Source organism: Engystomops pustulosus, chromosome 1 (genome assembly GCF_040894005.1).
Source record: "Engystomops pustulosus chromosome 1, aEngPut4.maternal, whole genome shotgun sequence".
NCBI lineage: Eukaryota > Metazoa > Chordata > Amphibia > Anura > Leptodactylidae > Engystomops > Engystomops pustulosus.
Genome location: NC_092411.1, coordinates 98,917,384 through 98,931,699, shown reverse-complemented (window position 1 = coordinate 98,931,699; position 14,316 = coordinate 98,917,384). Strand labels below are relative to the sequence as shown.

The following is a 14,316-nucleotide window of genomic DNA, read 5'->3' as shown; positions in this document are numbered from 1 at the left end:
TAAGTGGCCCACACCGACCAACTAGGTTTTTTTTTTTTTTTTTTTAACTCTTCTCCCATTTCATCCCCTTTAATTTATATTGACTGTTTACCTTTGTGATTTTCTGGGGGGACTGTATACACTGCTGATGCTCTTCTTTCAGGACTCTTTTTATTTGACGTTCTGTAGACTTTTTACGCTCAACCACTTGGGGGCTTATCAGAACCATTTACCCTTTATTGGTGGGCTCCATTTCTTCTCAGTAACAAAATGGGTAAATTTCGACCTCCGAACACACATCTGCACCTATTCCCCGTCATCATAAGCTTCACTTACTTTACAGATGGTCTCAGTATAGGACTTCCCTCAGCTCATGTGTCCTCTTAAAAAAGGGATGCCCAGGGGGCCCTTAGGTGGTGGTAACAGCTTATACATGCCTCGGTCCATTCTTCCAGTCCTTTGCAGCGCCTCATGTGGCTCCTTAGCACAGAGTTCTCCTATTTTACCATCCTATCGATTTTATGTAAAGTCTATAGATAACCATTTAGGTAATCTTTGTGGGATTACAGCTAACACTAAGTTTCTGATTTCCAGACAATTGAGCTACTATCCTTTAAATTGCCTATAAAAGTAAAGAATTTTTGATGGGGTATTATCATTTTAGTTCTTGGCTTACAAGTGCATTTATTGTTTATGAGACGATTTTAAGTGCTAAAAGCATGCTGCATTATTAAATGGGGCTTTTTAATCCCTCTGCCGGTGCTTACATTATTGCTGGATGCACTTTATGAGCAGACAGAGAGGACTAGGCCCAGATCTCAGTTTTCTATTTATTACATGGTATTATTAGTCTGAGGTTGTTTCCAGGATCAGTACAGTTCAGTTCCATTCCATTTGTATTGCTGCACATTTATTTTTATGCAAATCATACACAGAATACAGTTGGAGCTTCTGCATTTATAAAACCTTCTGAAGACTATGGTGCAAGCATCCCTGTGATGCACAGCAATTTGACATGTTGTCCAGGATGCTAGACACTAAGCTGAAGGCGCTGGATTTAATCTTTATGAACCTGCATAAAAATTTATGGAAAATAACTTTTGAACCATAAGAGATTTTGCAAAAATGATATTGATTTCTGAGATAATTATGGTTGTCTTTAAAGTGCTACATTACCACCTTTTCCATTTAAAAAGCTTACCTATAATAGCCCTGTTCCTGACACAGCCGAAAATATAGGACCCCACACTTATTAATCAACATTTAATATCCATTCTTCCATATGTCTTTAAAGGGAAACCTACCATGAAGAATCTGCTATCAGAAGTACATGTGATGGTAGATTCCTCCTGCCTGCCTCTGTCCTAATCTGTAATTTAATAATCCTGTAACGTAATCTAACTTGTTAAAAACATTATTTTAGTAATATGTAAATTAACTGCAGAGGCTACTGGGCATGGAGTAGCCTTAGTTTCCAGTGCCCGGCTAGGCTATTACACGTCCCAGTAGTCTCTGCCGTTATATAAATTAACAAGTTAGGTTAGGTTGGGTTCCAGGATTATCAAATTGCAGATTATGGCAGAGGCAGACAGGAGGAATCTGCCATCAGATCAGAAGTAGATCTCTCCCAAGTCTGCTAGTTTGCATGCGCAGCTGTATCTATTAGAACTAGAGAAACTGGTCAGGAGGAGCAGAGATCTAGGTAATGGTCACATGCCCTGTCCTCCGGCCTGTTACTTGCCCCGCCCCTCTTTAGTGTTATTTGATGCCCCTGCTATGACAGGGGACACAGAGTAGCTCTGGAGTGTAGGGGGTCGGTGCGCACGTGACTACTCTGTCTGTGCGCACCGCTGTCCGCTCTGTTCCTTACAAACTAGCAGACGGCAGCTGCACATCACTACTGCTGAGAGCCAGCGATTAAACAAGAAAATCCCCAAGTGTATTTATACGCTTGGTGTTTTTTTTTTTTTTTTTGAGTAAATCGGCCTCTGCCCGCGACATAGACGCTTATAGAGGCGTTATCGTGATCACTGGGTATTATGCTGTTTCACAATATACTGGTAGTGATTTATTAGGCCAATTGCTGAAGACTGGTTCCCTTTGAGGCCACATTCACACGGTGCACATTGTGCAATGCAAAACGTGTGGGGAGATTTATTAAGACTAGTGATTTAAACTCAAGTCTTAAAGGCTTCTTCGTAGATTGAGGCGCAGCCTAGTCTATCAAAATATTTTACATAGAATATGTTGCATGCTGCCAGCAAAGACTGATCAACATAACTGAGTTAACATTGACTTGTGCAGGAGGTGGGGGGTTCTGTGACTTTAAAGCTGCATTCACACTTGAATTACATCTTGAAACAAGCGCATCAGGGAGGAGTTACTCCTGAATGCAGATACACTGAAGCACTTGTCTCTTGGAACTAAGAGTGCATGTTTTGTAGGTCAACAAGGCAAGCATAAGCTAGTACACAAACAGATCTGCAATTGGGAATTACTCCTCCCCAGTGTGCTTAATTTGCGTTTCATAACTGAAGTGCGACAGTTTTTATAGGCATGGACTGTGCCAAGGCTAGCAGATGTGAATACAAATATTATACCTGTGTAAAAGAGAGCAAAGACTGTCGCAATACTGATTATTTTTAAATTTTAATTTTTACTGCTTATTATTTATAAAAATTAGGCTTAACCATCCCCATTTAATGTGAATTATAACTATAGCCACTTTTAGAGACACCCACAAATATATTGATGCATAAAATACACAAGATTGTCTCTATTCAATGTAACACACTTTGTTTTCTTAGGTCACTGAAGAAACCAATAAAGTCCTTCAGAAGCTTGGATACACGTGTGAACGCAGAGGGGTCATCAAAGTAAAGGGCAAAGGTCAACTGTGCACCTATTTTGTTTCTACTGACATGGCACGTTCTAGTTCCCAGGGAAATGTACTGAATTAGGTTTTGCAGTTGCAAATGGACTTGCCAGAATGTCCTTAGAAGGATGGTATATTTTATTCCTAGCCTTTAGCTGCCAGAAGATAACAGTATAGCAGAACTTAACATGCCTAATCCTAAACCAAGACCTCACATCACCGTGCCATGGGAAGGCCTGTTCAGATGCTAGCTGTGGATCTACAAAGCCAAATAATTTTGTGCTTTACATCTTCATCAAACGAGCACAAGTTAATCGGGCACTGCCATACTGCACAAAGCAAGGACCACTAGGCTTGTGTTCTCTACATGGATAATGAAGCATTATGTCATGTAATTTGTGGTACAACATGACATAGAAACGCCTAGAAACCTTCCACAGGACCGTATAGTCTATCCTCTTCTGGGAGGACTCTGTGTACTGTGTATTCAGCCTCTGAATTACTGGAAATGTGAAGGAACATGAGCAAGCTGAGACTGGCCCACCATGACTACTAGAGATGTGTTTTTGTATTGTCATACCATTCAGTACAGCACACAACCAATTGCTATGTACATATATATATTTATATACCGCATCATCATGCCCATTGTATTTATTCATCGTAATAAACTCTTGTTAATAAACTATGGTTTCGTATGTTTGGAAATAGCCTAAAGAACAAAAATGGAATAACGCCATGAAGCACATTATACTATTTCAGGACAGTTGGGCTTTGGAGGAACTTGTTCATGAGAGATTTAAAACTGGTTTATCTTCAGAACCTCTTGGTATATCCAATGTGTTGTGAGCCACTGAGGAATATATAGACTGGCTCTGCCAGTCTTGATAAATTCCACCCACCATTGACATTTTTATTTTGTTGAACTGGTTTTCCAGATTACAGATATTGATGAGCTATTTCTATCTGACCTATGGATCCCCACCACTCTAATGTTATTTGACAGGTTTGGTAGTTCCATAAGCATATGTGACTATAGCCTAGACTGTAATTCTGCAATAAAAATATTGAGTCTATAACTTGCATCCATGTATTCTAAATAAATGTACCAGCGCATGTTTTTACAGCAACACTTGTTTTGGGGGGGGGGGGGGAGGTGTTACAATCTTTTAATACATGGTCTACCTGTAGAAATGTAGGAACCATTATTGTTTACATTTTTATAAGATTCTTTCAGATTTGTTTACTTTTACTGTTCATTGGTTTTTCCAATAAAGGACTGTATTTTCCTACATGATATTATCTTCATCTAACAAATTTAGTGGAATTTTGTTCTTGTACTTATCCTTGTTGCTCATGAAGCCTACAACTCCAGGAGGTATCCATTTTGGGGTTTTCATTGTATGTGACCCACAGCAAAAGAGAGCCAAAAGCTTCTGGTTTCCACCACAGATCTGAGGAGCAATTCCCAGCTTCCAACCTTTGCAATCCACTGCTACATATTCAGATTTTATTCAGGATATTCTTTACACTTAGCAATGAAATGTGGGGAATCTAAAATCTACATTGAGATTAATACATACCACAGGCTAGTTCAGGCTCAGAATCTCCTCCTCCTCCTCCTCAACACAGGAATTGTAAAAAAGCAGTGTTTCCTCCTTCACCAGGACAGAACCATACATCGGAGAGAGTGATCTGTCCCCAGGGACAGGTAACCCTTCAAGCTCCATGCCTCCTGTCCCAGGGAAACCCTTGAGCCTCAGTGAGGCTCTCCAAAGCTCCATGATGATATCAGGCGAAGGGAGACTAGTCTTGCCAAACTTGTGTGTGCCGGAGGGAGTGTCAGACAACGGGAGCAGTGATGAGTCTTACAGGCAAAGCAAGTCTGGGAGCTGGGCGTCTGGTAGGATGATGATGTCCAGCTCCTTTGCATGTTAGCGCCGCAAGATGAACACCGCGGCTTGCCCCACTTCCAGCGGGAACCAGAAGTGGGGCATTCCAGGGCGTCCCACATGTTGCGCCAAATTCAGAAGGAGGACCTCACACGGTAGTCTGTGTCTTTCTACACTCCTTGCTGGCATAACAGGATTTGTCTATCACCTTCTACCTGCAGTAAGGATTATCACTGACCTGTTTCTGCTGATGCATAATGCTGTGAGAAGGTGCTGTTTCTGCATACCTATAACTCCCTTACCATGAGTTTAGAAGAAAGAGGAGAGGTTTCGGAAACTGCCAAGGACAGCTCCATGGTATGTTGACAGGTTGATCCTGTTGGTGGTGAATACAGCCTCAACCAGGTCTTGTAACTGGTTTGATAATGCCTTATGTTATGTTTTGTAAGTAATCATCTAGTAAGGAAAAGAATAACAACTGTAGAGTTTGTGAGGAGAGACTACCTTCTACTCAATCGACATGTGAATCGTGTATTTAGCAGGGTGGTGGTTCAGGACCATGTAGCCCCTTTTAGAATTTATGCGCACCACCATACAACTGGAGGTGCGAAGAACAGTTGGGCCCTCTTAGGAAAAGGTCCCCAGATTCCCGTCGACCTCTAGAGGGTTGAATGTATCTGATACTGACTCTGAGATAGATACCATTTCTGACATAGTGGTTCTCTGTGCATGAAAATCTTTCAACCCTTATTAAAGCAAAATGGAAGAGGCCAGAAAAGACAATATTTGTTCCCAGACCAGTCAAAATAAATTATCCCTTTGCTAATAAAGATATAGAACACTGGGACAAGGTCCCTAAAGTGGATATAGCTATATCTAAGGAAAGCTGTGCGGTCTTTGAAAGACTCAGGTGTTTTAAAAGTCCGTATGGACAAAAGAGCAGATGGGTTCCTGCATAAGGCCTGGGAGGCTTCCTCATCTACTTTTAAACCGAATATGGCAGCTACTTGTGTTTTCAGGTCTATGTTAATATGGCTTACATGGCTGGAGGAGAAAGTGAAAAAAAGGGATTCCAAGGAATCAATGAATAGTTGACATCACTACAGCTCAGAAGCCCTCAGCATTTCTGGCGGATGCTTCAGTGGATGCAGTCAGATTGTCAGCGTCCTCGTCCCGATTCACCCGGAATCACAGGTTTATCTGAGAGTAGCCTTCTAGATAAACAGAACCTTCGTACATCTCCAGTTTCAAGCGTTGTCTTTTGTGGTAGCAGTAGCCCCAAGAGTTTTCACAAAATTAGTCTCCAACATGGCTTCTTAATTTAGAAAGGAACAAGTTATCTTTGTTCCATATCTCAATGACTTCCTGCTGATGGGGAGTCAGAAGAAGCAGTGCACCTACTGTTGCCCATGGTTCAGGAGACGGATTGTCTAGGTTGGCTTGTGAACATCAAGAAATATCCCTAATGCCAACAAAGTCAAAGATCTTCCTAGGGATTTGACTGGATACTTCCTATCAGAGATCCTTTTTACCTGTAGAGAAGAAAGAAACTCCAGAAGGCAGTTTGTCTTTTACCATAAGGCAGTAATGGCGAACATATGGCACGGGTGCCAGAGGTGGCACTCGGAGCCCTTTCTGTGGGCACCAAGGGCTGTCACCCCAGGACAAAGTTCACCAGACAGGGATCTTCCTGCAGTTCTAGACTCAATGCTTTTTTAAGGTGACACATTAAATGATTGGAACTGCAAAAAGAATGAGAAGGTGTGAACAGGGCCAGATTATCTTCTGAGGTCCCCTTGCTGGCCCCATGATTCTTCCTGTACAAAGAGACCCAAGAAGCTACAATGATGTCCGAATTATCTCTCCTGCTTTCAACTTTATTGAGCTTTATTTCCTATACTCAGGAGATTGATACGATTGAATGTTTTGGAATAACAGGGAGCAATAATTTACTCTTTAAATTGTCATATTGGCACTTAAAGGCAAATAATTAAGTTTTGGTTGTTAATTGGGCGCCTGGTCTTTAAAAGGTTCGCCATCACTGCCATAAGGGAAGTGATGACTCTGATAGCTCTATTAACATCAACAAGTCCAGCAGTCCCTTGGGCTTGGCTTCATACCCTTCCCTGAAGCTCTTTATGCTAAAGAAATGGGATGGCCAGTACTCCAGTCTTGACCGGAAAATAAACCTTCCCCAAGAAGTTCGGGACTCCCTTCTTTGGTGGCTTCAAGAGGTGAACCTACTCAAAGGGATTCCGTGCAGACAGCAGAAAACAGTGACACTAGTAACTGATGCCAGTCATTGGGGTTGGGGAGCAAATCTGAAGAGCCAGGCGTTTCAGAGCTGTTGGGATCCAAAGACGGTGGAGAAATCTTCAAACTTCAGGGAGTTGTGTGCCAACCGAGAAGCTCTAATGGCATCTTTATCTCTGGTCCAAGGATCAGACCTGAAGATCCTCTCAGATAATACAACAACAGTCTCTTTCATAAATCAGCAAGAGGGAACCAGAAGCCAGTTGCTTATGAGCCTGACTTGTGAGATCCTTAAGGTAGCAGAGCAGCATCTAAGTTCCTTGTCAGCGGTAAACATAAAGGGCAAAGACCATGTGAAGGCTCAATGTGAAGATTTCCTCAGCCGTCAACAGTTGAACCGGGGGAGTGGTAACTCAACCGGAGGATATTTGCATCTGTGGGGATTTCCAGATTGCCACACAGAAGAACGGGCAAGTTAACAAATTCTGCTCCCTGAAAAGGAAGGACTATCCATGGGTTCTGGATGCCTTGTCAATGATGCTTATGTATTCCCTCCCTTGATCCAAGAGTCCTGAAAATGATCAGGCAAGATCATGTGGGAAGCCATTCCGTGGCGAAACACGTGTCGGGGCTGTGTCTTTATCTTGGGTCCGTGGTCTGTATACATGTTTATACTAATTTTCCCTGTTTAATCTGTCTTATGCTGACCGATTTTGGTCTTATTTATTAAGCATCTTAACTGTTCACAGGAGTTTTTTTTACTATGGTTACACCCGGTCCGTTTGAATTATTCTTTTGTCTGTTTGTTACCTCACTTGCTTGTCTACTTTTTATGACTGTTATTATAACTTGTATTTAATAACGTTTCTACCATTTTATACTCTATTGCATATTACTCTCAATTTTTTTCTTATGGGTTTTTCTATTCTGCAAAAGAGTAGGAAACCAGTGACCTTGTATTTATTTCTGAATCTGAAAGGCCTTTGTCAGGTTTAGTCAAGATCAGGAAATAGACCTAGAACACCCTGATATAGACAAAATTCATGATTCATTGATTTCCTTCAGGCGGGTTTAGAGAAGGGCCTTAAACCAGCTACACTCAATGTACACGTCTGTACAGGCCTTGAGTTCACTATTCGATAAATCTTTTAGCATCCCATCCCTGGATAGTAAGGTTTATTAAAGCAGCCGCCTGGTTAACTCCATTCAAGAGATTCTTGATTCCTTCTTGGGACCTTATGATAGTCTTAAATTCCCTAATGAAACAACTCGTTGAGCCCCTGCAAGATTGTTCAGAGAAATGACTAACTATTAAAGCGGTGTTTTTGGACTCCGTCATGTCAGCCAGAAGGGTAGGGGAAATCTCTTCTCTATCATGTAAAGCTCCTTACATTCAGTTCCTGGATGATAGGAATGTCTTGCTTACTGACACATCATTGCTTCCTAAAGTAGCGTCAAAATTTCATAATCTGATCAGACCAGGAGATCAGATTACTTTCTTTTTCTGTGAATCCAATCTCGGACAGAGAGAGAATTCCATACTTTAGATGTCAGGAGGACTCTGATAAATTACTTAGATTAGAGAAACAATCGTGGCACTCACCAATGTAGTCTTCAAATTTTATTCACAGATATGCAGATAATACAGGACGCCGACGTGCGGCAACCCTCCAGCGTATACTATGGTATATAAGGCCAGAAAAAGACGCAAGTCCATCAAGTCCAACCTTTAAGAATGGATGTCCCCTTGTCCTGGTCACAGACCTAGGTATAAAAAGATCTTTGGAGAGATCCTTGTACTGCCCGTTCAGGTATTTGTACATTGTAATGAGGTCTCCCCTCAGTCGTCTTTTTTTCTAAACTGAATAATCCCAAATTTTGTAATCTGTCATTGTATGCTAATTCCCTCATTCCCCTAATAATCCTGGTTGCTCTCCTCTGCCCCCGTTCCACTTCTACTATGTCCTTTTTATACACTGATGCTCAAAACTGTACACAATATTCCATGTGTGGTCTGACCAGATATTTATATAAGGGCAAAACTATGTTTTTATCATGAGAATCAATTGCTCTCTTGATACATCGCATGATTTTATTTGCTTTAGCAGCAGCCGTCTGGCTCTGGTCACTAAAATTAAGTTTACAATCCATCCCCTGATCCCCCCCAAACAAAGGCTAGCACCGAAACACGTGTTGGGGTAGTCTTTGTCCGTGGTGCACTCAGGGTGAATAACACACTAAGGGTAAGCGATGTGTTTACAACCGCACTAGAATATGGCTGCATGAAGGAGGGATGTGATTAAATTGTTTCGATATGCACTAGCACTTTGTTTACTCTTGGTCAACAGTATTGCGCTGAGCACTTGTGGTGCTGGTGGTATCTACTTGGTGTTAGACTCAGATTTAATGTTTTTTGACAGCCTATTTACAACCCAATAATTTTTGAATGACGTATAAGATATCGCTGCCCCAAGTCCCTGTATGCTGCTCTCATGGCAAATGTGTAATTCTGATGTGATGAATGTTCCATCACCACTCCCAAATGTACCTATAGACGGTCTTGTTTTGCATTTATGTTATGTACTGTATATATTCTAATAAAGATAAAAATATAGAATTAGTCTTACCGGTAATTCGGTTTCCACTAGTAACCATGACGGCCCCCACCTGGAGGATGCTCCTTATATCCTGTAGGGACAGGAAGTCAAAAGAGTTTAAAAGGCTCCTCCCTAGCACCCCACACCACTGTCTACCAAAGTACCACCTGGAAGGACGTAAGTGCATACACCTTTGGACCTGTTACCAAGAAAGAAGGAAGGGAGGGAAATAATGGGGGGCCGTCATGGTTACTAGTGGAAACCGAATTACCGGTAAGACTAATTCCATATTTTCCACCACATTCCCATGACGGCCCCCACCTGGAGACTTACCAGATTACCCATTATTTGGGAGGGACCACTGCCTTGAGAATCTTTCTGCCAAACATCAGATCACCCTAAGAGGCAATGTCCAAGCGGTAGTGCTTCGCGAATGTTGAGGAGCTTGACCACGTAGCGGCGCGGCAGATCTGGTCTAAAGATGCATCTCTTTTTTCTGCCCATGAAGTTGCCATGTCTCTGGTGGAATGAGCTTTAATGCTTTCTGGTAGGGAAGCGTTTGCTGACTTATAACAAAGCATGATGGTAGACTTTATCCATCTGGCTAGAGTTGCTTTAGAGGCTTTACTGCCTTTGTTTTTTCCCACAAAATTTATTAATAGGTTAGAATCTTTTCTCCAACTTTGTGTAGCTTCTAGATACAGAAGCATAGTCCTTATAACATCTAAGATTTGCAATTTCTTTTCACAGTCTGTTAGGGTCTGGATAGAAAGAGGGAAGAATAATTTATTGTTTGCGATGGAAGTCTGAGACCACCTTTGGAAGAAATAAGGGGTCTAGTTTAAGAACTATTCTATCCTCTAGGACTCTTAAGAAGGGATCTTCACATGAAAGGACCTGAATTTCACCTAATCTACGAGCTGTAGTGATAGCTATAAGAAAGGTTGTTTTTAGTGTAAGGTTTTTTATGTTATTTGACTCTAGAGGTTCAAAGGAGGGCCCTGTAAGATCCCAAGGGGGAATTTGGTTTTTAATGTATGGTCTAATACGGGAACACCCCTTGATAAATCTTTTGACCCACTGGTGATTGGCCAGGGGAAAATCAAGAAAAACACTAAGTGCAGCAATCTGGACCTTGAGAGTGCTTGGTCTAAGACCCAAGGAAAATCCAGACTGTAAGAAGTCTAACACCTGAGCTAAATTTGGGGTTCCCTGAGAGGTCTCCGCATCAGGAGGAAAATTTTTTCCAAATGTTTTGATAGATGGCATTGGTTACAGGTTTTCTGCTTGCTTTCATGGTGCTGATTACTTCACTAGAGAGACCCTGGGCTGTTAAGAACGACCTCTCAGGATCGAAGCTGTCAGTTTTAACTGTTTTATGTTTTGATGATATAATGGTCCCTGTGTGAGAAGGTCCTGACGGTAGGGAAGATGATAGGGATTGTCTATGGACAGTCTCTGAACAACCGGGAACCAGCTCCTTTTCGGCCAGAAGGGAGCAATGAGTATCAGTAAAACTTTTTCAGATCTTAGTTTCTGTAGCACTTTTGGAATCAAGGATATAGGGGGGAAGGCATAGACTAGACCTGTTCCCCATGACTGGCTGAGAGTATCTAGGCCTGATGGAGAGCCCCTGGGGTCCAGAGAGAAAAAGAGGGTCGCCTTTCTGTTTTGAAAAGTGGCAAACAGGTCCAGAGTTGGAGTCCCCCAAAGATGGCAAATTTCCACAAGGGTTTCTAGATCTAGGGACCATTCGTTTGGGTCCAGTATGACTTTTCTCAAGAAATCTGCTTTTATATTCTCTATCCCCATTAAGTGGATCGCTGAGAGGGAGAGAAGGTAAGATTCTGCCCGTTTGAAAATTTAACGACATAGATTCATCAAGCTCTTTGATTTTGTTCCCCCTTGCCCGCGAAGGTAAGCGACTGTAGTCGTATTGTCGGAGAAGATTTTGATGTGTTGACCTTCTATGGATTTGTGGGCAGCTTTGAGCGTTTCTAAGTCCGCTTTCAGCTCTCTGTAGTTTGAGGACATGGAGCGGGATAGATCGTCCCACTGTCCTTGAAGATGTAGGCCTGGAAGAACTGCCCCCCAACCTTTCACACTTGCGTCTGTCTGTGAGAACCTGGGAGGGATTCCACCAGACCACCTTCCTTAGATTTTGGCACCAATTTAGCGAGTGTTTGACTAGATAGGGAATCTTTACCTTGCGATCTAGATGTAGCGGATTTTTGTCCCAGATTCGGATTGTCCAGGCCTGCATAATTCTCGTGTGATTCTGAGCCCAAGTTACGCACTGGATGCAGGATGTCACGAGTCCCAGTAGACTAAAGGCTGCACGGATATTGCAGAAGATCTTCCCCTGAAAGAGAATTACAGCTTGTTTTAATTTTAGGAATTTTTCCTGTGGCAAAAAGGAACTCTGTTTTATTGAGTCCAGCATTACCCCTAGAAGTGTCTTTGTTTTCTCTGGGTAGAAATTGGATTTCTCTTGGTTTATTATCCAGCCTAAATCCTGAAGGAGAAGTAGAGATGTCTGTAAGGGAATTTTTAACTCCGCTTCTGTTCTGGCCACTAAGAGCAGGTCGTCTAAGTAGGGTACTATTACAATATTTCTCATTCTTAAGTAGGCTACTACTTCTACCATTAACTTGGTGATTGGGAGAAATTTTAAAGTTTTTGGGGGGGGGAGGGAAGGAGAAATTCTATTCTGTAACCTGATTGAATGATCTGCCGAACCCAGGGACTCGGGGAAATTTCCTCCCATTTTGTTACAAAATAAGAAAGCCTCCCCCCCACCTGCAAGTCATTGTCTTTTTTGTTTTTGGTCGGGGTTGAAGAGGTAACCGCGACCTGCTTCGCCTTTTGCGTAGCTCCACCTGCCGTACTTCCCCTTGCCTCTAAAATTGGGTTTTATATTCCCTAGAGGGGCGAAAGGAAGAAGAGGGTCTGTTGGGGGAAGGTTTGTTAACCAGAAACCCCTTTTTTCTATCCGCAGCTCTTTCCAGGATAGAATCCAGTTCGCTGCCAAAGACGAATTCTCCCTGGAATGGAATTCCACATAACATGGTTTTTGATTTAAAATCACCGCCCCACTGTTTTATCCACAGTGACCTACAGACTAAGTTGGTAAGGGCCGCTTCCTTAGCTGAGAATCTTAAAGCTTCAGCAGAAGCATTGGCAAGGAAAGCAGTAGCGGATTTTAAGAGAGGCATTGATTCTATGATAGATTCTCTAGGGGTTTTATTTACTAGGTGGTTTTCTAATTCTGAGAGCCACAAATATAGGGTTCTAGCTACAGAAGTGGACACAATGTTTGTTTTTATGTTTAAGGAAGATGCTTCCCACGCTTTTTTCAAAAGGGCATCAGATTTCCGATCTAGAGGGTCTTTAAGCTGTGCGATATCCTCAAAGGGGAGGTTAGTCTTTTTAACCACTTTGGTGACCTGAACATCTATTTTAGGTATAGAATCCAATAAGGCATTATCTTCAAATACTAGTCTATTGCGAAATTCTTTAGGGACTGATATTCTTTTTTCTGGGACCTTCCACTCCTCTAAAACTAGGTCTTTTAATGTGTCTACCACTGGAAAAACCCGTTTCTTTTTAGTCCTCCAAAGAGTTCAAACTGAACCGAGGATGGTTCAACCACGTCCTCGATATCTAGAGTATTTTTTAAAGCTTTTAATAAATTATCCAGATCCTCTGAGGAAAATAGATATTTTGCCTGATTTAGTTCTCTAGGTTGAGCTTCTTCAAGGTCATCCTCAATTTTTTCGCTAAGGGATCCTGAAGGAAAATCCAAATCCTCGTCAGAAGAGGATGTTTGAATATATCTAGCCTTTTTCTTAAGGGGTTCAGGTAAGTGGGCAGCAATAGATGAGGATACTTCTTCCTTAATTACTGATCTTAATTCATCTATTAAAGAAGATCTTTCCTCTTTGAGGACAAAGTTTTTGCCCGCCGGCCCAGCAGGTAACTTTTCTCCCCTGTACTCCTTTCCTCTTTTCCCCCTACCGGACCCAGCATTAGTCACGCAGGACCGCTGGATAGGTCCTAGCAGGGGAGAGTACAGGGGACGGGGGGTGTTAAGTCTTTTCCCAGCACTTAATATAAGTGTGGGAGCGGACTGGGTTCCTAAGAACCTTACAAATAAAGGAAAAAAAGGTATTTATTCTCCTCAGAGAAGAATTTCTTGCGACTTGTATCCCCTAGGGACAGGAAGACACTAGTGTGGGGTGCTAGGGAGGAGCCTTTTAAACTCTTGTGACTTCCTGTCACTACAGGATATAAGGAGTATCCTCCAGGTGGGGGCCGTCATGGGAACGTGGTGGAAAACTTATTTTTATCTTTATTCATTGTCATGTGTAAATTGGCTTAGTTGCTGAATAGGTGCAAGTTAAGTTTATAGACAATACAGATGGAGATAGTAAATGGAGGAGATACATCCTGATAATATAGATAGTAGTGATAGAGATACTATTTTGTTTCTCCTCTTTTATGTGACCCCTAAGGTAATGTCACCCACAAATACCCCCAAGTCCTTTTCAGCTCCAGTTTTACCAAGTAATTGACTGTTTAAAACATAATTATACTATTTGTTTCCATGGCCCAAGTGCATAACTTTACATATATCTACATTAAACCACATCAGCCATTTGTCTGCCCATTCCTAAAGCTTCCACAAATCCCTCTGTAATGCTAAACTATCAATCTCAGT

At 41.9% G+C, this 14,316-nt stretch overlaps 1 protein-coding gene across 5 annotated transcripts in view; it reads left to right on the top strand.

Annotated features, from left to right (window-relative positions):
• The window catches only part of ADCY4 (adenylate cyclase 4), a 54,948-nt gene extending 51,015 nt beyond the window's left edge, over nucleotides 1-3,933 (top strand). For all 5 annotated transcript variants that reach the window (XM_072149783.1, XM_072149791.1, XM_072149800.1 and 2 more), the window contains exon 26: nucleotides 2,787-3,933. In XM_072149783.1, the coding sequence (XP_072005884.1) occupies nucleotides 2,787-2,939 (153 nt within the window). In that variant the 3' untranslated portion in view covers nucleotides 2,940-3,933. The remainder of the gene's footprint in view (nucleotides 1-2,786) is intronic.
• The last annotated feature ends 10,383 nt before the right edge of the window (nucleotides 3,934-14,316 follow it).